The following is a 26,214-nucleotide window of genomic DNA, read 5'->3' on the forward strand; positions in this document are numbered from 1 at the left end:
GTTGGTTTATCATATCATACAAATATTGTGAAACAACATATTTGTGTTTATTAGTCATGTAGTCCCAGTATTTTGCAAGTTCTGCTGTACTCATTTCAGTGTAAAACTCTCAGGAAAACCAAAGCTTACAAACTCAGACCGCAGTCAGTCTCAATTAGAGCGTCTGTTTCAGACTCCACCCATCAACCCACTGATTCAACATACTGCCCAGCCTGCCTACAAAATGTTCTTACTTCCTCCCCCTGTGACTTTCATTTAAAATGTTCATTGCACAAATGTACAGTTTTATAAGCTATTTAAGGTTTAATTGCAGGAGCTTTCTTTTTTAGGTAAAATAAAAGAGGTGCCACAGTGAAAACCTGCCATGTGTTTTATATTTATTTATGATGAAGAAAAATGAGCTGAACCCCCAGAAATGCAAGAATTGAAATACAAAATGGATGGAAACAAGGATGCTGATATATACCATAATGATGGATAATTTAATATAGGCTACCTATGGCAAAACTAATATGTATGCATTACATATATATATATATATATATATATATATATATATATATATATATATATATATATATATATATATATATATAAATATATAATGTTTTATTCAATATTATTACCTTTTTTTTACATTTTGAGACAGTATTCTAAATGATGGCAATCATGCTGTTATTTAATTTAAATCAGTAACATTTAATAAATCAGTTAATAAATTAAAATCAATAGAGTAATGTGATACATTTCTATGAATGAAGTTTAAAAATAAGACATCATTAAACAAAAAGTAATAATAATAATAAAAATGTTTAAGCAAATATAAATAGTGATATTTTAAATACAGCATCGGGGGGTGAAGGCTGTTTCTTGGAAGAGCCACAGCCTGCGGAGTCAGTCACATTCTTGGCTGGGATTCAGTGACTGAGCCAGACACACACAAACACTGAGAGAGAGAGAGAGAGGGAGAGAGAGAGAGAGAGAGAGAGACTCAGTCATACTGAACTGCAGGGGCAGAGGAGCGGAGGAGACGCGCCGTCCGGCTGCAGCGATCTCTACTCAAAGGGAAAATACGGATTTAAAGTTGGCGGGTTGTCTATTTGATTCCTGAATTTGACGTGGGACAAGTTCGGCTCCCCCGTGGGATAGTTTTACTGCATATTGCTGGCTTTTGCTTGTGTTAAACTAGAGTTTTTTTCTGTACGCGTCTGTCCGTGGATATGGACAGGAGAAAGCCCGCTGCAGGGGAAGAAGACACGCCGGTGGAAACCTTCGTCTGAGTGGGGATTTGATGAAGCCCTATCTGCCTTCTTGTGCTTGTTTTTTCACATACTTGGATTTAGAGACGCGGAACCCTTTGAGTCGTATTTCTCTCCAGACGCTCGGTTTCAACGACAACGCGATTCTTGAAACATGGAAACAGTAGCGCGACAGAGTTTCCAGCCTCACCCGGGACTGCAACAAACTCTCAAACAGTTTCACCTGAGCTCCATGAGCTCTCTCGGAGGACCGGCCGCTTTCTCGGCCAGATGGCAACACGACCTGCTCTTCAAAAAAGACGGCAAAGACGTCCCGGAGCCTGTGCTGCACCTTCCCCCCATGCAGCCTCCTCCCGTGATGCCCGGGCCGCTCTTCATCCCGTCCGACCGCTCCACCGAGAGGTGCGAGACGGTCCTGGAGGGCGAGACTATCTCGTGCTTCGTAGTGGGCGGCGAGAAGCGCCTGTGCCTGCCGCAGATCCTTAACACGGTGCTGCGGGATTTCTCGCTCCAGCAGATCAACTCGGTGTGCGATGACCTGCACATCTACTGCTCGCGCTGCACCGCCGACCAGCTGGAGATCCTGAAGGTGATGGGCATCCTGCCGTTCTCCGCGCCCTCCTGCGGACTCATCACCAAGACAGACTCGGAGCGCCTGTGCAACGCGCTCATCTACGGGGGGACGTACCCGCCGCACTCCAAGAAGGAGCTGTACGGCTCCATCGAGCTGGAACTCACCGAGAAGAGCTTCAAGATCTATCACGAGTGCTTCGGGAAGTGTAAGGGGCTGCTGGTCCCGGAGCTCTACACGAGTCCCAACGCTCCCTGCATCCAGTGCATGGACTGCAGACTTATGTACCCGACCCAGAAATTCGTGGTTCACAGTCACAAATCGCTGGAGAACAGGACTTGCCACTGGGGCTTTGACTCGGCCAACTGGAGGGCGTATGTCCTCCTGAGTCCGGATTACACGGGGAAAGAGGAGAAAGCGCGTCTGGAGCAGCTCCTGGATGACATGAAGGAGAAATTTGACTTCGCCAATAAATACAAGCGGAAAGCATCACGGGTAAGCTAGTTATTTTTTTAACGCATTTTGCGCTGCATCAGGATAAACGGTTTAAGTTTTGTTCTAGTGTATGTTAAGTGTTATATGTCCATGACAAGTCGTTTAATCTCTTAGCACTAATTAGTTTCGGTGTTGCTAGTTGCTGCCTAGTATAGCCAATAACCATGTTTTTCAATTTCATGAATAACTTTTCATTACAAAAATATTCTGTAATTAGGCTATGTTAATCCCAAGTATTAAGTATAATTGCAATATAGTACTTCTAGGTAGTGGCAAACAATTTTGCATCTTTCCTTCAGATACCAACTGATGTTTTCCCATTACTGGCACCAATTTCAGATTTACTAACTATTCATGATGTATGCATATCAATTTTGGCTTTCTAGAAATAGTTAGCTATCTGTGACTGTTTTCATAGAATTAGTTGTAACATCCTATTTTAGCCTACACGAGTGTGTTGTAGACATTCTGACTAATTGCATCTTGCAAGTAAAAAAGCAACTGAAACTAGTGATGTAAGGAACTAGTGAAATTGAAAATATTCCACTCACTTAAAGTAATCCAAATATAAGTATCAGAAGCATAAAAATAGATATCGTTAAAGTTGTCTTCAGAATCTGGAGTTCAGATCAATGCTTGGAGATAGGCCAAGGGGTGTCAGTTCTTTGGTGACACAAACTTCAGACTAAACAGTAAGTAGGTATTTGGCAGACGTACAGTGCACGTCTTATAGAGACAGTCCCCTTGGCACAACCTGAGGTTAAGTGCTCTGGGGCACTGTGGCGATGTCCATGAATCACCTCTACTGGTATTGAAGCAACAGTCTTAAAGTTGGCAGACGAGATGTTTAAAGCCACACCACCAGGGTGACATTTGTATGTCTTAGGTTTTGCGCTGGCATATTCCAAGTAGCATCAGCTTCCCTCTTTAGATGAGTGCTTGGAAAAGGGCCAAGAGTGTCAGTTCTTGGGTGACCCAGTCTTCAGACTCCAGAAGCCATCATGATATTGGTTTCCCAGTCCAAATGTTACAACCTGATATCCGGGAGAGGGGTGAGTTGTAGAATCTGTGGGCGGACGTTGAGATAGAGTAGCCATCACAGTGGCCTAAATTTAATGCCATGAAATATTTAATTCGAGACTAGTAGACCCATGCAAAAAATCACAGATAGCATTTCTAGGTGACTTTTGCTTGTGCACATGCTGCATTTAATTGACCATTAACTAACCCTCAGTGCCATGATCTCTGTCCTATTGGCCTTTACTGTAGATACAGTGCTTAGTGTGTAAACAAACAATCATTTAGAGCCATTAAAGGCCAGGGCACTTAGTCCTCATCTCTATCTTGCTCTCTCTCTCTGTCTATCTCTCTGTCTGTCTAGTTCTTGTTTTTTTATCATCTCTTTCCTCCATCTGTCTCTCTCAAGCCCAGCAATGACTTCCACATGTCCCACGGCAATGGTGTCGTGTTATGGTAATTCCAAAATGGGTCATTTAGCTATCACAGGTACTTGACAGTGGATGTGTTTTTAATGATCGGGCCACTCAGGGTTTAATCACAATACTGCTGAGGGAAAAACGAGTTCTCCGAGCTGCACTCCAACCAAGTTTACTGCTTAAATATGCATCATAAAGTTCATTTCGGGATATTTTTAGAAGGGATAATCCGATAAAGCAGTCTCAGGCTGATTGTTTTATATGTTTATCTGCTTTGGGTTGTCTCCAGTCTCGGGTTACTCACATGTGTGGCGGCTCTTCTTACCCTTGGGGCGCTAATGATTGACTCTTGCTCCAGACAGGGTCCTGTTTGTGAGGTAGAGGATTAGAGGAAAAGTTTTTTAGTAGTGTGCCCCCCTCCAATACACACACACATAAACATTCAGTGAAGAGCAGGCCTGGTCATTTGCATTAACTGTTTTCCCTGAATGGAGCTGATGATGCAGGGATTGGAGTATTGTGGTGGAAACGGAATATGAACCAACAAAGAGGTGCATTCACCAACATCTCCTCCCTCCCATCTCTCTGTGATCAGCCCTCCACCACCTCCTCCAAACATCAGCTCTCACCCACTTACTTTCCTTGTATGAATAGATCGAGAGAATGTAAACTTAGTCGTGCGCTTCAGTGTGTTTACACACATTTGCAGTTTTCCGTCTCTTTTGCACCGATGATGTGTGTCATAAGTGGTTTGTCGACTGAATGGGCCCTTATGGTGAATGACGTCGCCTCGTTAACATCGAGCTGTTTCCCTCTGTCTCAAGTGAGACCAAAATGTCCCGGAGCTCTCTGCATTATCACATTATCAGACCCCCCAAAGGGAGGCTTTTATTCCTCTCAAGAGCTTTCCTGCCTCTCACCAGACACAAGAGGGAACACTCTCAAACCGTCTGGAAACGGAAGTGGTATACATCTGTACATCCATCTAGAGAGAGGGAGATACTGTGTATTTTTACATTCGCCCGCCTGGTCACTCCTTCGCCAGGAAGAGTTGGCGATTTGATATTAATGACTGCATAATGGCTTCCACACAATTTAATTTGCCTGAAATTATCAGTGGGGTGAGAAATTTTTATTTTTTAAATTTCTCTCATGCTAATTATTATTATTATTATTTTTAATCAGGTAATATAGTGAAATATTTTTACAATTTCAAATAACTTTTTTCTATTTTAATATATTGTAAAATGCTATTTATTCCTGTGATGGCATTGTTAAATATTTAGCAGCCATTACTCCAGTCTGCAGTGTCACATAATCATTCAGAAATTATTTTAAATGCTGATTAGGTGCATTAGAAATATTTCTTATTATTATACATTTAAAAGATATTATTGTGCAGCTTAACCTTTTTTTGGAAACCGTGATAATTTTTTTTTAATTTGCATTTGATGTGACAGTGACAGTTTACTCACATTTCACTGCTGGTTATATATGCTATATATAATTTTGTATGTGACGAATAAAAATCTTGAATCTTGACAGAATGTTTTGCCTATATATGCTGTGTTGCTGTCTGGGAGGCATATTCTGTGTGATTGTGACGACGCTGTTTTATTTTTTGCTGAGTTATTTACAGATCTTATTGTTCCTCATCAGTGAAAAGTAGTCTGGCAGTCTCTCTCTCACTCTCTCTGTCTTTGGGTGGGGTGAAGGAACTTCCTCTTTCTCTGCTGCTTGCTGAGGGAAGGTCACAGACTGTGTAGTTGCTCAACCTCCCTCGACGTGTGTGTGTGTGTAAGTGTTTGTAAGTGTGTGTCTGTCTGGTGCTTTCAGTCAGCAGCCGGAAGACACAGAAATACAGGATGTTCTGTGTCCCTCGCTCAGACACGCACACATAATTAAGCGTAAAATGTACCTAGCCATTATGTTCTGTCAAGCTGTCTCAGGTCTTTTAATATTCTGTGGGGGAAAAAAATAGTGTCTCGTTCAGAGTGTTCAAAAGAGTTTCGCCGCTTGGTAAACAAGACTCGAGTTCGCTGAACTGTAGTGTACGGGTTCAAAGTGTAAGCTTAGGTGTTGAGTTGGCTTCATCATGATTACTTATATACTGATAAAAATGTCTGGACGTAATTGTCAGGGGTGGAGCTGAATGATTGAGTGGAATAAAGACGAAATAACGTAAGAAATTGTAAAGAAGTGTAGAAAGTGAGTAAATTCCTTTAACTAGACTCAACATTTTGAGTCTTCAACAGATTAAAAATGATTTTTTACATGATACACTGATGAATAAAGGTATTCCTGTGGCTCAGTGGTAGAGCATTGCATTAGCAGCGCAAAAAGTTGTCTGTTTAATTTCCAGAGAATACACATACTGGTAAAAAAAAAAAAGTATAGCCCAAATTAATCACAAATAATCAATATTTGATGAGAAAACGCCAAAATTAAGGTCACTTTTATACACTAAGATACAGCAGATTGAAACATTAAATGCACAAAAGGGCTTTAGAATTCAATATGTTGTTTGTTTTATTTCCATTATATTGAACATAAGCCTATTGTTGACATAAACCACAAAAATCTATTTTACAATCAACCTTTTCTATCTTCCTAAAATAGACTTCACAAAGAATGCGTTTTTGCATTTCGTCTCCGCTATTTTTAAATTGCTGGTCAATGTAAATATGTGCTAGATATTTTAATTATTGGTTCTAAATTAATTTCAAATGTATAACCCTATAATAATTGTGTTTTCACAGTGAAAGATTTGCTTGACAGAAAAGTTCGCATTTTCATTTTTCAGGACCGTAAGCACGAGAAAGCCCATATCATGAGCATTTCCCACTTAGTCATGCATTTGATTTCCCCCTCTGAGTTTCCTGTTAAATGTGGAGGCGTTTTATCAGGGGTTATTCAGAGAGTTTTGGCAAACGGGGCGTTCTTGCCGCCAGTGCAGGAAAACCGCAGCTCAGTGACGGGAAGGGAGAGTTGCGACAGCCACATTCCAGGACCACCACTCCCAAAGTGCGGTGAGAGACTGATTATGCAAATGGGAGTATGAATGGGCATGAATGAAGCATGCCCTCTCACTCTCTCTTTCGCTTTCGCTGCGTGTCTGTCGGCACACCCACTCTGTATCAGAACTCCTTCCCTGCTGACTTATCGTCTCTTCCACAATCAAGTGTTTTTTCTCTCTCTCGCTCTCTCTCGATCTTTAATTCCCCCCAGGTGCTGGAAGTGGGTAGTAAACCTCTCTAATCATGCAGTCATTAAAGCCGAATTTAACCGCACTCAGCCTTTGATTTAGTTTTCTCAGTTAATTGTTCGTTCTTTAGAAACATAGCTAAGTAATTTAGTCTTAATCACGCCCTTGAAAGCGCTTTTGATGAACACCTTGCGTGTTCATTCTCTTTCTTCCGTCCTCCACATTCGGTTCGGCTGACTTGTGATTTTTATTTCGGAGAGAGAACGCGTGGCATCCTTCCAACTGCACCCCCCCCCCCCCACCTCCAAGTGCCTCTAAGAATTCTGGGATATCTGATGGAGAACTGAGAGGGTGCAAGAGCTTTGGGAGAGGAAGTCAGTTCCCTAAGGGGATATTAGGTATGTCCCGTCTCATTCGCCAGGCATATCGCTCTTAAACCACACACACATACACACAGGATGGCTCAACTGGACACAGCTCAGCAGCAGCTGGCCCCTGGTATGCATATCAATGGGCGCAGCACAAAAAGCTGCATTTGCGCATTTCTCTGCCTCCCCTTCAGAATTCGAGGAGCTCCACAGGCATGGATAGTCCTGCAGCTGCCGACAATATAAACCAGAGGATCCGTCTGAGAACTGAGCCAAACGGCTGTTCTGAGACCTCACAGGTTAAAGTCTTCATAAGTATGTTCCAGAACTTGGACTGGTGAGGTCAAAGACCTGCGAGGCAGAGAAACGGACCCTGTGTTGTTCAGCCGGTTACTGATATGAACAGGCTTTTGTTTGGATATCTGCAAGGGTCATTTTTATTGTTGCGCAAGAGTGCCAGGCGAGAAACCCGAACAGTTTTACTCAGTATGAAACTCGGCGAAAAAAAGACAGTAATCTGTTGCTTTCATAACAAAACTTATTCTTCCCACTGATCCTGCAACCTCTCATGTGTAGTCCTGGGTGGTTATTAAATTCGACAGGATTTTTTTTTTCAGGAGTGAGCAGCAGCTGAGTGTTCTAAAGAGACTGCTTTAGGTGCTAATTAAGATTTTTCAAATAGTCCGTCACTGACAAGCCCAGAACTGATGGATCATAACTGTGATTAGCCAAGCAAAGAGAGAAAATATGTGACTTTGTTTTAGAGATAAGACACAAAAATCTCCCTGGAACAATTCAAACCTTAATTGCTTTTGTGGCTCTAACAGAATGCAAATTCAAGTCAATTCATTATATATATATATTTTAACATTAACAGTTCAGTTCATGTTTAAAAATTTACACTTTGCTTATTTGCCACATTGCTAATTTTATCAGTTTTCCACCTCCCGAGCCGGATTTTCAAATCACAATGGCTCTTATTCAGCTTTGCCATTCAATGCTATTTAGCAACCTCAGCTGGAAGTATGACTTTCACTGTTTTTCCATCAATGACTCCAAAATATGCCTGAGAGATCAAATGTACTTATGTAATAGACTTCATTCACACTAGGTGCTCTGTTGCAAACGAATCAGATTGAGGCTGTAAAGGGACGGTAGGTACACTTCGTTCAGAATGTTTTCACATTTCACAACCCATTCTTTTCCACTGGAAATGTTTTATATAGGCAAGCTCCAATGTTTTGTCATTTGATTCATTGACGTCCCTGTACTTAGTAGTTGAACACTGTGAACAGTCTGTACTTCGATCCCAAAAAGCCTCATTTTAATTCACATCAAATTAAATATTAAATATGTTCTGCTATACTCTTTCACTTTGTTCCAGAACGCAGCTGTCTTTGTAAATAGCATAATAATAATAATAATAATAATAATAATTTTTAATAAATACCCTAATATAGTCTAATAATTTAGATTCCTTTCATTATTAACTCATTTTAGTAAAATCCAGCTTTAAAGAAAACGTAAAAATATGTTTATATATATATATATATATATATATATATATATATATATATATATATATATATATATATATCAAAATTTCAGTACAACATCTGTGTTTCATATTATATATAGCCTTCCAAGTCTATAACATTCCAAATTAGTCAGTTATGAAGTATTAATGTAGTTAGTATGTTGTAACTGAAGAGAGCCAACCTCACTGCCTTTACTGCCCACACAGTTACAGAGCTTCTTAGTGAATGTAGAAATGTTTGGATTTCAGTTATATAGCAATCAAAAACAAGACTGTACATATTGGATAATTGTTTCCTCTTACATAATTTCCCCTCGTCATAGCTTAAGCTGTGTTGTGACATTATATCACACTCTCTCTCTCTCACACATATGCCATAAGCCTCCTAGGCTGTCCCCCCTCCCCCTCCCCCCGGGATGCAGTAGCTAAAATCTCATTAATGTCAGATGGAGATAAACACAGATAAAAGAGAGAGGTTCATCACGGGGCATCCTCTCTTTTCACACTCCTTCCACCCAGCCCCCGCACATCAGTCAGTCCTGTCTTTCTCTCCGTGTGTTTGTATTTGGCTGGCCTTTTAGGAAAGCATTCTTATACCTGCCTGATAGGGGCAGTCGGGGGAGGTGGAGGGAGATGTGATGGGGGTTTGGCAGACGGATGAGTGTGGGATGGAGGAGGGAGCTTTTTCTGTGTCTGGCATTAACGAGGAGGAGGGGTGGGAAAATAGATGCGTTTCGGGGGTTTCCTCGGATACTGTGATTGTCAATAATGCGAGATTGGATGTGCTAGTGCGTAAGGTGTGAGGTAAATGGTTGATTTATTGAAAGACATTGTGAACATTTAATGTCAGGCAGACTGTTATGAGCTGCTCCTGTGTCCTAGTCACACCAGAATAACAAGTCCAAGTCATGGAATTAACTAAACAAGTAGGAAAGAAAAGGAACTGGATCCAGTGTTCTCTCTGGCAGTTTATTTCTGCGTCATGCACTCTGTTTTAAATAAATAAAACCTCTTTCATTCCCACTTACATTTTTTTGCATTCATTCATTCATGGAGCTGTAGATATTCATTATTAATGACAGTTAAGCACGAATAGAACAAAACACATTTTCCTGAATGAGTTTAGCTTTGAAAAATTAATCGCCGCAATGGATCACCTTCCATTTGTAATTTAACATTACAATTTTTTAAGCACAATATTTTTTTAAAGTCAACATGACATCAAATTTGACATTTATCTTGATTTTATTCTTTATGAGTCTGAAATTATTTTAGTTTTCTGCTGATGTAGCCAATCCCGTGTGGGTGGGGACAAATGATATTAACCAATAATAACTCAACTCAAATTTATGTGGGATTTCCAGCTGTATAGTTGGAATACTCTATTCTGATTGGCTACTTCTTTTCACACATAATGCATCCTATATGAAATTTCTGTCCGAAATTTGCAGCACAGTTCTTTTGACTGCCACTGTGATTGAAAATCGCTGAGCAAAACAGGTGTTTTTTGGCGTGTGCATGGGGATTTTCTGCTATGTCAGCTGAGCCCTATTGTCTTTATGGGAAAGAGTGAGTCAGCCTTTAGCTGGCAGTGTGTGTTTGTGTGTCTAAGAGCAGTCCGATTCATGACCCTTCCCATCAAACCCCTCTCTATTCATACACACTGACCAATCGGATGCCTCCATTTAGCTCCCATCGGACAGATGGCTGTCTGACAGAGGCAGCATGACTTAACACGCGCACACTGAGAGACAGCGACACTTCCTCAAACTGAATGACTATGAAAAAAATAAGATATTTTTGGAGTCACACTGCCCCATAGCAGCTATCTAAAATTCTGCATCCAATAGCTAAAGTACTTTTGTAAAATACAGCTGTAGCATGTATTATTTGGTAGTATTTTGTAACATGGTATTATGTGGTGTGTATAGAATTTTATTCATTCATTTATTATAATTTTTTTTAATATTCATTCTTTACTTTGACTGTCTTTCATTTAGCATATGCACGTGTACCATGCAATTTCTCAAAGACTTTTTACAGGCATGTAAAGCCTTGTAGGCTCAGCATCTGAAAGAAAGAAATAGACATACGGCATCCTTCCTCACCACGTTCTAAATGAAGCACTTGTCTGGACCCAGTGGCACTGGTATGAGATGCACCATAATTTGGTTTGGTTAGTCAGACTTGTATAACTGCCGTTCTTTGAAGTGTGCCCCTCACAGAAGGAACCTACTTCATAATGTGTCATTTTGACATTGAAATGAGTAGACAGACATACTATTACAGAACACGGCTAGAAAAAATGCAACTCAAACCCTCTAGTTATGCTTGCTGAAAATGAAATCGCAGGGTAGCATGAAACGCTGCTGTCTGGGCTCTTGGCTACATCTACAGAGTAGAGAGAAGGAGAGACAGATGATGGGTTTGCTATCGTGACTGCTGTTCTGATGTCTGTTCCAGACCAGCAGCAGGGTATGGATTACATCAACCGTACAGTTCTGCATCAATGTGCGTAAAGAGGTAAATACATTCATAACTCCATCTGTCTGACACCCACCAAATGCTTCATCATTGAATCAGAACTTTTACACATTCACCCTTTTCTATCTAAATGGTGATGGTGGCACAGCCAGTGTTTCCATTGACTTGCAAGCAGAACAATGACATAAATCACTAGCCTACATAACCTGCCTGCATAAACATGGCACATTTTTATATTCAAGCGTCTTTATATAACCATGAATAAGAAGTGATAAGAAATATAATTTGGCAATCAATTAACACACTATATTTGTAGATAACATGAAAATAACGCATTGAAAACATTGAGTGTTTCAAATGTAGCTTTGTTGGTTGTAATACAAGGAACGTTTCACAATTTGGTACCTCCTCATTTAATTTCACGTCAGCCCAAAACCACTTTTTCCTTTGTTAGAAACATATCAGAGAGGTCTGGCATTGGCAGCCTTGTTTTGCAATTATTGCACAGTTTTGTACCATCTTGCTTTGTTTCACTTCACTTTTTTTTTGATCGAGTTGTTCTTGTTTGGAAAACTTTGTGATAAAGTGCATTTTTTAAACCCCAATCCACATTTTCTTTGGTGGAAACACGGTGTGTAGCATCCAAGTTAGCAAACGTGTAGGTTCCACTAAGACATCACTCAGGTGGAACCCTGACCACAGAACACACAGTAATCATGTTGCAAAGTTGACCTTTTACAGGCCACAGGCCAAGAAATAAAAGATTAAAGGCCATACAACTGGGGCAGAGGGCAAGTGTGTGCTTATGTGTGCGTTGCTGGTGTGTCAGTCTAACCACACAAAGGTCTGCGCTCACACCTCATCTAAATGAACAACCACAGAGCTGCGGTCTGAAACACAGCACGGCACCACCATTGATGTCTCCTGCGTGTTTGAATTTCATCAGGAGGAAAATCAGGACCTTTTTGTCTCATTTTGTGCATGTGTGAGTGTGTCATGGTGAATGTTAAATAAAGGGAAGGTGCAGAATGTCAAGGGACACTCGTTGTCACAAGAGGGGTTTTGTGTTTGGGGTGATGGAGAGCCACCTTTCATCCCGAGGTTCGACTGGGCTCCTTTTGTCCTGCAAACATTTAAAAAGAATCAGCCAGGGCTCAGGAACAGGACTAAGACTAGAACACAGAGCCCAGGCCTGAGACTATTGTCTTGGATGTGGTCTTCACAAGCCATGCTTCATTTTCCGATTTTCTCCAACCTGAAGGAAGATTCACATTAAGATTGATAACTATAACGATAACTGTAATGTTTTAATAATCCATTGAAATTGTAATTGCGATTATTAATTATGATTATCACAATTTACATTGAATGATGTTTATACCATTGTTTGATGCAACTGCATGCCATATTTTTATATGAAAATAAACAAGCTGAAAACACTCTAAATGAAAAGCCTTTAGTGCCTTTTCTATAGTATTAAGCCTCAAATGTCAAATAAACATCTGATTGGTTTCTTCTTTAAATTATAAAAAAGTAAAAATATGAATTTATGGTGTTATAATGTTATACTAAAACTAAAACTATGGAAAAACATTTAAGATAACGTAGAAAAAAAAAACCATCTTAACCGTGAAGAATAACATAAGTGGACTTTTAACAATTAACTGTCGTTTCAAACAATTACGCAATTGTGGCATCCATAATAGTAATCTTGATTAGAAATTTGATTAATTATGCAGCCCTAGTGGCAGATGATGTAACTGCAGTGTGTGCTTATCGTGTGCTGGTGTCAATACTAGAACAAACCGTAAGGCTAGAATTATTTAATGTGTTAAGATGTAGCATCTAGTGTAGGGAGAGAAACGCAATGTAAAGAACCAGTAGACACGCATACGTCGGCAAGATGTCTGTGAAATTATTCATTTAGACAATATTGCACAGTGTTTTAAGCATCATATTTACATAAAAACATAAAAAGAGCAGCTGTATTTATATTTTGAATCATATCAATGTTGCGTAAACATTCACGTAACATCTCCACAGGAAGGTTTTCGCTCGAAAATTGACTTCATTCATATGTCTTGTGGACTTATGTGTGCTGTCAGGAGAATATCAGGTGTAGTTCAGTACTTTGGCTAATGCAAACATTTATTTTTTTATTCATCTGTACAGATTTTCCAGTTATACTTTTGTTTTAAAAATTGAGCCCTTTGCGGTTTCACCAGACAAAACAATTTAATCACTTCATCACTTCCTGGTTTGCTGTTGATAAAGATGGCTGTCAGTTAAAGCCCTGCGGCTGAAGTGGAGTGGCAGCAATAGGTGTGACACAAAAAGCTTGTCATTTTGTTCTTTGATTAAGGGATGCAGTGTATCAGTTCCAGCCTTAAAACCCACGGGCTATTTTGGTTTTGCTGAACAGGTAACAAAAGAATGTCTGTCTCTGTACAACAGCACCCTTCCCCCGTGCTTTCTGTCACTAGAGCCTCTGCTGTCAAATGCTAACAATGGCCTGCTAGTCGGTGGCCCACATGAATCATGTTGTGGTTCTCAAATCATTTCACATTGTGGTTAGCAAATTACTTCTCATTTTCAAATTCATAATTGGCTGAATTGATTTGTGAGATGGATGCGTGTGGGATGCAGGACCAATCCGATGCGATGTAAATTAAATTAGCATTAAAGTACAGGAGCACAATCTTGCTTATGTTATTAGAAACACATTCATGCTAATATTTAAGCTATTTTAGACTTTAGTTTAGCAAATGTGTTACTTAAATGTGTCAGTTTTTGGATGCAACTGTGTCAGTCCAACACATTGAGTGTCAGTTTATTTTTATTTGTTTGGTTGGGCGGGTTAATTTGACAGAATATTGCCGGTTATTTAAATTTACAGACTTTTAAGGCAGCATGATGTAAAATTTTATAACCTTTATAATGTACGTTGCTGCCTTTTTGCGAACAACTGTTTGTATGTGTAAAATAAAAATCTTAAATAATACGTATTTGATGAAATGTCTATTTCATCAAAATATCTATTTATTATAGAATATCATATTACATCATTGAGTCATATTACAGATATAAAAGAAGTTTAACTGTAATTTTATTTTAGTTTTATTAGAGGAATCCCTGATAAAAGACAGGATGAATGCAGGTCTGGTCACACCTTTTAACCAATCAGAAGTAGTTCAGAAAGGCCATGAGGTTTATGGGTGTATGTGTATAGGCGAATGTGTGTGTGTTCTCGGCTTACTCAAGTGAATTAAAAGTGTTGGAAACAATGGCATTTAATACCATTAGCATCCGGGCTAGTGTGGCGCCTCAGGTTAGCGATCGTAGGTCATAGATCCCTCGCAGTTAATACTATTCCAACCTGGTACCACTCCTCCAAATGAGCTGACAGCGGACATGCTAAATAAAACAATGTGTTTGAAACCAGAGCTGTGTGTGTGTGTGCGTGCCCGAGACAGGAGGTAAAGGCTCAGGTTAAAGCTGCACGACTCCCCCTGCACTCGGCGCTAACCTGTAGACGTCCTACACCACCACTACAGTGGAATCCATTGATTTACTGTCTGAAACCACTCCTCGCCTGCCCACGCATGTAATCTCGCACTGAAAAAGACTGTCACACACGCTCACATGCAAACACAAGCACACACAGACATGGAATCGGAGAGAAAGCCGAACACAATCTCTCCCATCTCTTTTTTTTTTCTCCAAGAGGAAATTGAAGATAATTGTACCCTCCATCTAGCCTGCCCGGTTTTAAAGGGGCTTCTTATATCTGACAATACTTCATTGTTTGCCCTCTATAAGGATGTCTCAGTGAAGTACAACATCTGACATAAATCACACCAGTAGAGGGATTTTTAATTACAGGTTACTACTATTTACATTTGCGCAGACTTTTTGTAGTGCAAGTCTGATGGATCATCCCCCTCTCTTTTTCTCCCTCTCTTTCTCTTTCTCTCTTCACTTAAGTCTAATAGTGAGATAAAGGTAAATCAGTCTGTTTTATCTCTTTACCTTGGCTTCTAACAATTTGTCCTATCAGTAGGTCAAGGTTTTCCCTGTTTTCTGCAGCTCTGTACCAAAAACATTGTGCTTTTAAGTGCTGAGGTCAAAACTATATACTATTAATCTGCACTCACACTGAATTAATTGGACGTATTTGCATAGAAGGACCCAAATATACATGCTTTTTCCACAAGTAGTAACATGACCTCAAAGAGCTTTAGTTTTAAGAAAATGCTGACATTGTGTAAGTTTCCCTTGTCTTTTAACTGTTGTCACTCCGTTGTTGAGCCATTATGTTTTTTTTTTTAATTGTCACAGAACTCCGAAATTCAGGAGTTGAATTCAGATTTGAATTGAATAAATCGTAGTCTAATTAGAATGACATTAAAATATTCTAGATATATAACTGGAAATTTGAAATCAGATGAATCAGCTAAAGCTAAAAACAAATAACTTAACCACACCATAGTCTAAAAGTTAGCACATGCTCTTTTTAAATATTTATTCCATACAAAACTGTCCAGAACTGCTGGATACGGTAAATGGTGTCTCCTGGTCTCATACATCTTGCTCATTCGCCTTTCCATATCATCAACCATTGCTCCATATATCTCTTCGCGGACGCAAATGGAAACATTAGCTTGTGTTAGCTTCAAGCAAGCTTATTATGCAGCCCAGGCCTTATCAATTTACTTCTGTCTAAATTAGCATCAACTTCACACTGCCTCTCTTCGGCCGCAAGGAGCTTCATCGATCTACGACTCAATGGATCTCCTGAACGATTTCTCACAGACCATGCCAACACTTCAAAAGTATTCATATTCAATGTACGGGCATATTTAAACACTTTATATTTATAATGACCATGAATATGATGGCTATCAAAGATATATAGATGAGGTGTCTATTAGAGCTGGTAATATTTCAGTTTGACTGCAATTTGGCTTGGGCTTAGTTTAAGTGGTTCAGTTCGATTGCAGAGTGGCTTTTAAAGCAAAACTAGAATGAAATAGCGAAGCTGTTCATCAAGCAATGTTAACATAAATTTAGCAAAAGGATTGTTGTTTCCCTCGTAGTCTGATTAAAGTGCAAGGGCAATTTGTTTATCTCCTCACGCCCTTGTTAAAGTCTTTGCATGTGTGGGGGAGTATGGCCCTGGGATCTATTGATTGCTGCAGGAAGCACATTCTGATGTTACACTGGGCTTCCTGAATTTGATGCCATCTCCTTAGACATCGTATTAAGGCATTTTGACAGTGTGTGTGTGTGTGTGTGAGCATGTATTCTTACCTCCCCTCAGACACACAGACCAAACAGCTCAACCTCTGTCCATCCTTAAAGATACAACAGCTCTCCAATGATAGACTTCTGTCTTGTCTGCCCACAATGATAGCCTACAGCTTGATGTTTTTCTGAATAACAGCCACAAAGCTGCCACATTCTCCTTCTTATAAAACTGGTTTTCCACATCTTGGACTTTTGTTTTCAAAGCAGGCAGTGCACCATTCAAAAATGAATTGAGAAAATGTAAACATTTCAATTTAATTCCTGAATTTTCATTGAACTGAGGCAACAAATGGAGGATGCAGAACTATAATTCAATTCTGGATGTTAGAAAGTAGAATTAAAGTAAATTAAAATCAAACAAATTCATATAAGCTATTTTTTTATAGAATAGAAAAGTCTGTCAATAAAAAGTCTGACTAGATAGATAAATAGATAGAAAGAAACAGGGAGAAGGAAAGTAAAGAAGATATTCTAAGCCAGCAGGTTCTTTTCTTGAGTGTGTAGTTTTTGGCAGCAATGACAAAAGAACACACACTCTTTATGTCCCCTGTGCAGGGACCTTATTCCAACTCTGCCTGCTTATCAGATGAAATCGGACCCGTATCTTTTCTGCTGCTCAAACTGTCTCTTGAGGAGGCCCAGATCACTCCTCTGCCTGGGTGTAGTCACTCTCTCTGGGCCTCAGCCAGTTCTTCCACTTCCTGGGGCTCTCCGTTTACCTAAGGTCTATTCAGTTTGTCAGACCTGCTCTAGATGAACTGCACAGTCACCTGAAACAGGGATCTTGAATGTTGTCATTGCAAGCTAATTTGGCTCTAGCTCAAGCCAATGGTTTTTACAGCAATGTGATGTTTCTAGTGGTCTAAAATTTGATTACAGAGTTGCACTCATACAAATTATTGTTTTAAAGCTTTGAAAACTATTTAAAACGCCTTCAAATTTAAAGGTTTATAGGTGTTAAAAACCTGGGTGGGTTGGTATATTGGAAAATGGGTAGCCAGATGGTAGATAGATGGATGGTAGGTTGGTTTGTGGCTGGTTAGATAAATGACTAGGTGAGTAGTTAGGTAGTTAGGTGGGCAGATAGGTAGAGAGGTGGGTAGGTAGGTTGGTATATGGATAGGTTGGTAATTTAGGTAAGTAGGTATATTGATGACTGGGTGAGTTGGTACGTAAATAGATAGATTGGTGAGTAGGTAAAAAATGGATAGATGAGTGGGTCTATAGATGGTAAGGTAGTATGGTCGATAGGTAGATAGATGGATAGATAGGTAAGAATATATAATATATTTCCCAGAATGTATCACCTGTGTTGAATTACAGTTGAGTCAATTCCTTCTTGACATTTTTAATCCTTTTGACAGTTCAATTCATATTCACACTCATGAATTTAAAGGGAGTCCATTCTTACATTTTGCTTCACATAGTCCCATATTGCCTTCTCAAGCAAAACCTCAGAACAGATGCAGTGATGTTAAATGTTACAAAATATCATCACTCGCTTCCTCTTTGCCTCTCATTTCCTAATTCTCATTCTGGATGGATCTCTCCTGTCCTCATTTACAGGTCCCATCCCCCTTGCCCCTCTTTTATGCCTGTAACAGTAAGCCTTGTGATTGTGCCCCAGAGCGAAGGCTTCTCCCCGAGCTGAACTCATTTGGAACAGAATGCTGGCGGCTTCGAGGGAAAGCGCCAGCATGTTCTAGTCAACCTGCTGAGCGTTCAGCGAAGGCCAACACCACTCTGAGACTCATGGGCTCACACATACACACACAGATACACAGATGTCAGCACAACTCGAACAAACACACACTCCAATCAAAGCTCCTTTGTACTGTCCTCTCCCAAAGACAAGGGCTGCCAAACAACATCAGCAGCACCAACAAGCACAACAGTTCGCCATCCACAAAAGCCCTCACCAAGCAGGAACTGTTGAATTTGCTCAGGAGCCAGTTGTTGGAACATTTCGACACTGTTAACCAACTTGAAAGGAATCAAAAGAGCAGATTGTAAAGCAAACTCATTCAGTAAAAGGCGTGAACTTGTGTTTTTCTTCTCCATTTTCGTTTCAAAAGCCCCGGCGAAGAAAAAGCCCGCATGAAAAGTGTTTTATTTCACTTTGACGCTTGTGTAAACAAGCGATCCTCTCAGCCAAAGTTCGTTGCCCTTGTGAAGTCATTGTGTGAAAATTGACAAATGATAGCGACCAAACCCCACCGGGTACAGGCGCATTGACCGAGGACGATCACGGCCATTCACTCGCACTCTTATTTAATAGCAACCGAGTTCAGGATTTGTTTGGTGAGTAAATTGTGCGGCTGAACTTTGAAACCTGAGTTGGGGCCCCAGACGCGGAGACGGGGAAGTGATTGGGCCGAGCAGAGCATGCATGCTGATAAATGTTTATTTAGTTTTCGATAACATATCGGCCGGCCTCTTCAGCTTCTGTTGAGTGGAACTGGCTCGACTTCCTGTCTCTCTTTCGTTAGTCTCCTCTGGCCCATGATAGAAACAATTTATCACAGTCAAGCTATCAGTCGATCGCAGTCAAAGACCCCAAAGATTGGTTGTGGGAGCTACAGAGCAATGTTCTCATGGCTGAGTGCCTTCAAAATGGGTTCAGTCTGAGCTTTTATTGGCCATTTGTGTATATGTAAATAAAAATACAGTCTTGAATGGCACATAGAGGAATTTACTGAAGCGCTCAGACTTTTTCCTGCTGAGCATCTCAGGAGTGGTATTTCCTCTGTGAGCTCAAATATCAGGAAAATGTACGTGTGTATGTGCCTGTCTGTGCATGCCTGGCTGTCACTAAATAGGTTTAATTCCAAATACCTTAGTGACAGGAGAGTTAATGTGGTTGCTAAGCAAGTCTGTACTTCCTGTGTTAAAAAAGAGTTCCACTGACTGCTTCCTGGCTGGTGGGCTGGAAACAGACACTCAAACACACACACTCCTAGCTTCCTGCAGACATGGAGCAGTAACTGGGGCTTTGCTAGTGTGCCCATGTAGAGAATTATTGCATTACTGAGGGGGGTTGCCCAACGCATTGTTTTCACGCTGTGTCCATTCGACAGGAAATTAGCATTTTGCCCATTAAATGATCACTTTAATGATATAAGATGGGGTTGTATGTCAATTCACTTCTGTTCTGATAGATTTATATATAAATTTGGATCCTTTGAGCGTTGTACTACTCTAGCCAATGCTAAAAATGACACTAGCCATTACAGCATGGGATTACGTAGTCATGTGTAACCCTGTAAGGTAACATTACAGTTCTACCGTGCAGCCATGCAGACATGTAAACCACATGTGTGTAACAGTCTCAAACACTCAAGTCGGCTAGCCAGTCGTTCCGTGAAAGCCAATCCTGATCACATGGTTCAACTGTCCATCCTGCTGGAGTGAGATTTCATAGCATCCAGCTTTAATTACAGAAGTGAAGCAGTGGAGCCAGACCAAAGATCAGGGTGTAGTATGCTGCAGGGTATTAGCATTTTATCAGCTGATCTGAGCTAGCTAGTATTAAAATCATAATTTAGTCTTATTTTATTTATTTATTGCAATGGACATGTCGTTGATACTTGATCTTCTTTTTTATATTTTGTTCTAATAGATTTTTTTTATCATTTTTCAACCCTAACCAAAAATTTTTTTAAATAAAAATGAAAACCAATAAATGTTTTTGAATAATTTTAATGACCATGTGTGTGTGTGTGTGTCTTGAGTGAAATATTACTCAGACAGATTCACCCATGTTTCTTTTCTTTTTAAAAAGTATTTTGTTTTATTCAGTTATGGCATCATATTTGAGAAGAAGAACACACAACCAAACATAACATCTGACATATTCTCCAAGGGTTTGAAGTTTGAATATTCAGATTTTTTTAAGGTTAGTTAGAGTTTAAAGCAAGTGAAAGTGTCATTAATTAATGAATGTGTGTGTTTTTGCGTAGGTGGAGTTTTGAGTCTGCATCTGTGTGTTTGCTAGTGTATGACCTGATTCAGCTGAGTGTGGCGAACTCTCTCTCGCTCTACTGTGGATCAGACTGCATTACGGTGCGCCTGACAGGCTCTGCAGTGCCATGCAGAGTAGCTGTGCCTAGTTTAGCGTGATGCTTTTACGCATGGCTGCTTTACTTTTCCCTCCTCCCGGAAGGGTGGCCCCATAGAGGGCAGATCGTGGACCTTTTAAAAAACTGATATAATCTGTGATATTTACAGGCAGTTGTGGTAAAATTACAATGGATCCAAGGAGGAGCAAAAAAGAGAGGTAGGTCATGCCCAACAGGAGGGATCCACAATGCACTGGTGGCTTTGATCACAGGTCACCTCTCTTGGCAACCCAAGACGATGTTTCCCCCCCTTTTTTTACTGAATATCGTAGATTTGAAAAGTAAAGCTCAACCCCCTTTCTTTTGTCTCTTTCTCTATCTTATTTCTTTCCATCTATTACTCACTCAACCCTGTTGTTTGAAGGCCTGACACACCACCACAGGCTTGTCACTCCCAATTACTCAACCCTCTTTCTTTTAATCCCTCCATTCTTTGTCTCTCTCATTTTTTTTCTCTCTCTCCCTCTTGCTCTTTTAGCCTTTTAGTCTCTTTTTCTCTGCCCAAAGATATAGCCCTAGTTCCTTTGCTCTTCAAAACTGGCATGACTCGTTTCTAAGCTTTCAAGTACCTCCACTAGTGTGACATTAGCCTGAATCGTTCAGTGTGCCTCGTCGTATCAGCGATCTCTTCTGGGAAGAGGATGACATGAGAGGTGGAGGGCTGGGAGGGGGAAGAGGAGAGGCCTCTGTGGTCATTGAGATAGGGCCAAAACTGTTTTCCTCAGCTTCAAAAAGAGGCCCTGGCTGCTAGTCTTAGCTTATCGCTCCACTAGCAAAGCACCTTTGGCCTCTTTGGTGCTGTTTGTGCCTGTGTGGCTGCTGGTGTCGTGGGAGTGGTAGTTAAGGAAGTCTGGCACTATTTTTAAAGCTGCCACTTTATGCTTTTCAATCCCTGATTTGGAATAATAGAAAATTGTTGTATTTAATCATGCAAATAGATATTTTAAATTAAACCTAAACTCACTGGAAAACATTTTTGAAACAAACATTTAGCAAAAACGCATCAAAATCTACTTTCAAAACATTGAAGTTTCTAGCTGTAATCAACTCAAGTGGTGGTAAAGCACCAAAAACATTTATTCCTTTTCACATTAAGATTACAAGGGCAGATTGCTGATTAATAAAGATGTATTCTCACTCAGTTCATTGCACAGTTCTTTATCATTACTATGGTGAACAATGTTGCCACAGACACACACTTTCAGTAAGTCTGGGTTGTTTAACCCTTGTGAAAATTAAAAATGGTTTTATTATAGTAAAAGAGTAGTTTTTTTTTGTTTTTTGGTGGATTGATTACCATTTGTATAACCATAGTTTTACCACAATTACCATGGTTAAACTATGGTTAGTGTAACAAAATTATGGTTACTTTGTGGTTACCATGGTTTATTTACAATAACCATGTTTTTTTTTATTATTTGTATTTAAAACATGGATAATTTTTATAAGGGAAATTACATATCACTTTGTTACCAGAGCTTAAACATTTCATTGTCTTTGTGTTTTTGCTTATATAAGCCTTCTGTTAGCAAGCTACCAGCTCTGTTTAAATGTTTAAGAAAAGCTAATTTAATTAAGTAGAACAAGATGCACAACAGCAGCATCAAATTTAGTCTTAACCTCACCAACCCATTTGTATTTGATGCGTTAGCACCTAACTAAAGTCAAGATGTGTTTAAAACTGCTGTGGCAGCTTCCGCTTCACATTCCTTGCCATTTTTTTTAACCACAGATAAGTTGAACACTCACAAACCACTTCTCTTCCACAGCACAAAAGGGTTTTGGGTAATATCAACCTAATGCATGCATTCACTCTTTAGCCTCTTTCACACAGAAATTACATGCAAAATGTGTCCCGGGATTGGTCCTGGGATTGTTAGATTTTGGTTCATTTACACTGCCAGTGATTTTCCAGAATCTGTGTGTGCGTTCACACAAATCCCGTAAAGATCCAGTAAAGACACGTGACATTACTATGTGACATACTTCTGTTTCACTTAAGCTTGTGAACGATCTCAGCTTCAGCGCAGGTAGTGAGGAACTACCTGATCTCTGCTTCATTGCAGTTTGCACATATTTTTTCATTGCACGACACACCCTTTTACGGCATTGGTTCTGGCTTTTGTTCACACAGAGCTCATTCCGGATCTGAACCCGGCAATGTTACTGTTATCCCCAATCCGGGATCGATCCCGGAATCAATCCCAGGACGTGTTTGCGTTCACACAGAAGGCATTTCAGCAATTTTCCAGGACCAACGTGCAGTGTGAGAGGGGCTTTTGAAACCCACTCTAAATAACACACAATCTGGGGACCTTTAGTAGAGGCTAGTGATTTTAACCTAGTGTGCTTTGGGAACACCAGTCCTAATTTGCATACATTTTAGGACGGATAGTATGCAAATCGATGTGTAGCCAGGCTCTGCAAAACACCATGATCGTCACATAGAGGGAGTTTGTTTTCGGAGGACGAGAGTTAAAATTACATTCAGAATAGCATTAGATAATCAATAGGTTTAATCAATCCTCCTGTCTAATCCATCTCAGTTGTGGCCTACCCGTGATATTACCTCCAGACAGAGAGACCTTTCTCCAGGTCATGGCAGCAGCTGGTTCTCCGCATCTCTAAACCCCCATAAAGCCGATTTTCAGATTATCGTCAACAACAGGTAATCAGCACCTCGTCTTGGCACGAAAGGCTTATCAACTGCAAAGTGCACACTATTCACTTTAACTACCTGCTCTATAGAAACGTTAATCTCTCATGCACTGAAAGAGCGTCCGTCTTAACATCCAACCACAGCCCCCTGAGGCTCCTTATAGCATTATTGTTTTATTTCTCTTATCTCATACAAATGACATCAAGATTTTGTTTCGGCGACTCAGTCTGCATTTGATGGGTTAAACACGCTGGCTGGGGTTTGCAGACCACAGGGATGTTTTTGTGTTTCATTATGCAGGCTTATCTGACTAGCGTGTAATGATTTCATGCCCCCACCTTAATATCCTAAACTAATAGTATTAGCCAGCTGTTACATGCATCTAAGGATCCGACAAAGAGATTGAGAAGGGTCCTCAGACAATACACAGCGAATACTTTTGCTACAAAAAATATGGATTGCTTGTCCATTTAGAACATCCACAATCATTGATTTGAGAGAAAGAGATCCCACCGTCTGAGTTGACTGTAATATAACCATGCACGCTGAACTATAACAATGTAAAGCTGAGATTATAGTTTTGGGTATGGATGGTAGGAACACAGTTAAGAGACAATTTTGCTTTGCAGTTGTCATGTAATATAATATAAATATTGTAGATTCCTGTGTCATGTTTTCATTGGTAAAATGAAACATTTTATAGCCATTTAGTTGATGCTTTATTTATTCTTGCTTTTACTAAGCCTTCAGTTTATGTTTGCTACATCTGTTATAGTCCAATATGTCATGCAAACCTCTCAATGGTGATATTGTCCGAAAGGTCAGTGAATTTTTTTTTTTTATTAGTAATATAATGGTTTAATAATATGAATAATCTTCTTTAAAAATTAAAATGGATTAAAACATATTAATGTACATGTACATATTTTATCAATAAATAATTAATAAATGATTGTATTAAGTGTACAAAAGGCAGATAATATAACTAAAAACTCTTTTGAAACAAAAACAACTGATTAAGCTGTAATAGGGTATTTCAGTTTGTAGAAGAAAACATAATGTAGCTATATAGTTTGTTTTTAAAAAGTTTGTGTAAATGTACAAACTACATATAAGTTAACTTGGAGTCACATTGAAAGTTAAAGGTAAGACGGAGGAGCATCTTTAGCCCACAATGGCTAAACCTCAAGGCTGAGTTTGTTTTTCCTCATAACAAAACCATCAGCTCACTCTCAGAAGTTCTCTTAATTATGTATGCCCTAAAATGCCCCCCAACACTGTATCTCTTTCTTTCTCCTTTTCTCAACTTACTTTAAACATGAAATCCTGACTCATATTCCTTTGTGATGAACGGCATAAGGACACGGTGGTAAAGAAGTTTTCCTCAGGCAGGTGTGTGCATGGGTCTGTGTGCAAAGGGAGGGAAGGAGAGGAGAAGAGCTATCCCACAAAAATGAGGACAGACACTGTAATTGGTGATAATGGCTGAGGTAGAGAGAGTGATTCTCGCTTGGGGACAAAGCAGCCTTTATTGCCTGTGTGCATCTGACCCTTTCACACGCTGCAGAAACTAGAGCTGGAAACTGCAGTTCTTTCCAGACATTCTAGTCAAATGTCATTTTGTTTTATAAAGATATCAAGGGTTATGTAGGCTATAAGTGATTCAGTTTAAGAGTATATTTTATAGCTTTTTTAAATATTCAAATGTTTTGTTTTATTTATTTAAATGTCAATATATTTAGAGCAATATATTTAGTATTACATTTGAACTTTTAACTGAAATTATAAGGACTGAGACCTGCAGAAAAGTTGTCGGCTGTAGTGTGCTTTGTGGTCCATCAACTGAACCCTCATGTGCTATGAATCAGCCCAGAGAACGAAGGTGACGTCAGTCGAGAGTGAGAGAAACAGAGATGGAGGGGGTGGCTTCCCTGTTCTCCAGATGTGTAATAGAACTAGAGAGGGGAATAAAACCATGCAGTAAAAAGGACCTTGTTAAACAAAACGGACGCCTCTTTCCTTTCCCGTTCTTAACAATCTCAAATTCCCCTTTTCTCTTTATCGGAGGAGAGGCCTCCTTATCAGGAGTGTGAAAATGCTTACGGTTGCAATTTCTCTGAATGCCCTGCTTTTGTCATGATGAATTACGAGATTTCAAACAGCTTACCGCAATTTTTACCACATCTTTCCATATTTTATTTTGATATTTTATACATATGGAAGCTTAGCAGACTTATCTTTATGTCTTGGCTTTTGTAATATCATATTGGATATTTGTCCAGTATTATAGATTTTAGCATTTTATTATCTACCATTCACTTAAAGTATAATACGATGTTAAATTGGAATCTTTAGCACATCTCATCTAAAAATAAGTATAATTTTTTTTGTGTTCTTCAAACAACCTTTGCCCTGTGATGGTCTAGAAAACCTCTAAAGAAGACACTCTTATTTTCTGGTTCTCCTTCATTCTTCTTTCAAATCATCCATGCACTATTTCCATTTTTCCTTTGTAGTTCCTGTTGTCAAAAAGCTCTAACTGTGTTTCAACCTGACCTGAGACTGACCTGGGCTCAGAGCCGTTAGCAAGCCTGCACTCATTAGGCCACATTTGGTGTCATTAAGCTGATTTGTCTTTGCTGATCACTTTTCAAGATAGCACTTAAAGTGCCTGGCTGTTATTCTTAAAAGGGCTCCAGACTGCCCCTCCTAAACTTTACAGTGTGAAGGGTTGTAAACCCAAATGGGTGTGAGCCATTACGTGGAGCGGTCGTG

At 39.7% G+C, this 26,214-nt stretch overlaps 1 protein-coding gene across 1 annotated transcript in view; it reads left to right on the top strand.

The window, feature by feature from the left end:
• The first annotated feature begins 993 nt into the window (after window positions 1-993).
• Window positions 994-26,214, top strand: part of LOC128018817 (ski oncogene) — a 63,459-nt gene continuing 38,238 nt past the window's right edge. The window contains exon 1 of the mRNA XM_052604604.1: window positions 994-2,325. Coding sequence (XP_052460564.1) covers window positions 1,414-2,325 — 912 coding nt within the window. The 5' untranslated portion in view covers window positions 994-1,413. The remainder of the gene's footprint in view (window positions 2,326-26,214) is intronic.

This window comes from Carassius gibelio, chromosome A8, assembly GCF_023724105.1.
Source record: "Carassius gibelio isolate Cgi1373 ecotype wild population from Czech Republic chromosome A8, carGib1.2-hapl.c, whole genome shotgun sequence".
Classification (NCBI taxonomy): domain Eukaryota; kingdom Metazoa; phylum Chordata; class Actinopteri; order Cypriniformes; family Cyprinidae; genus Carassius; species Carassius gibelio.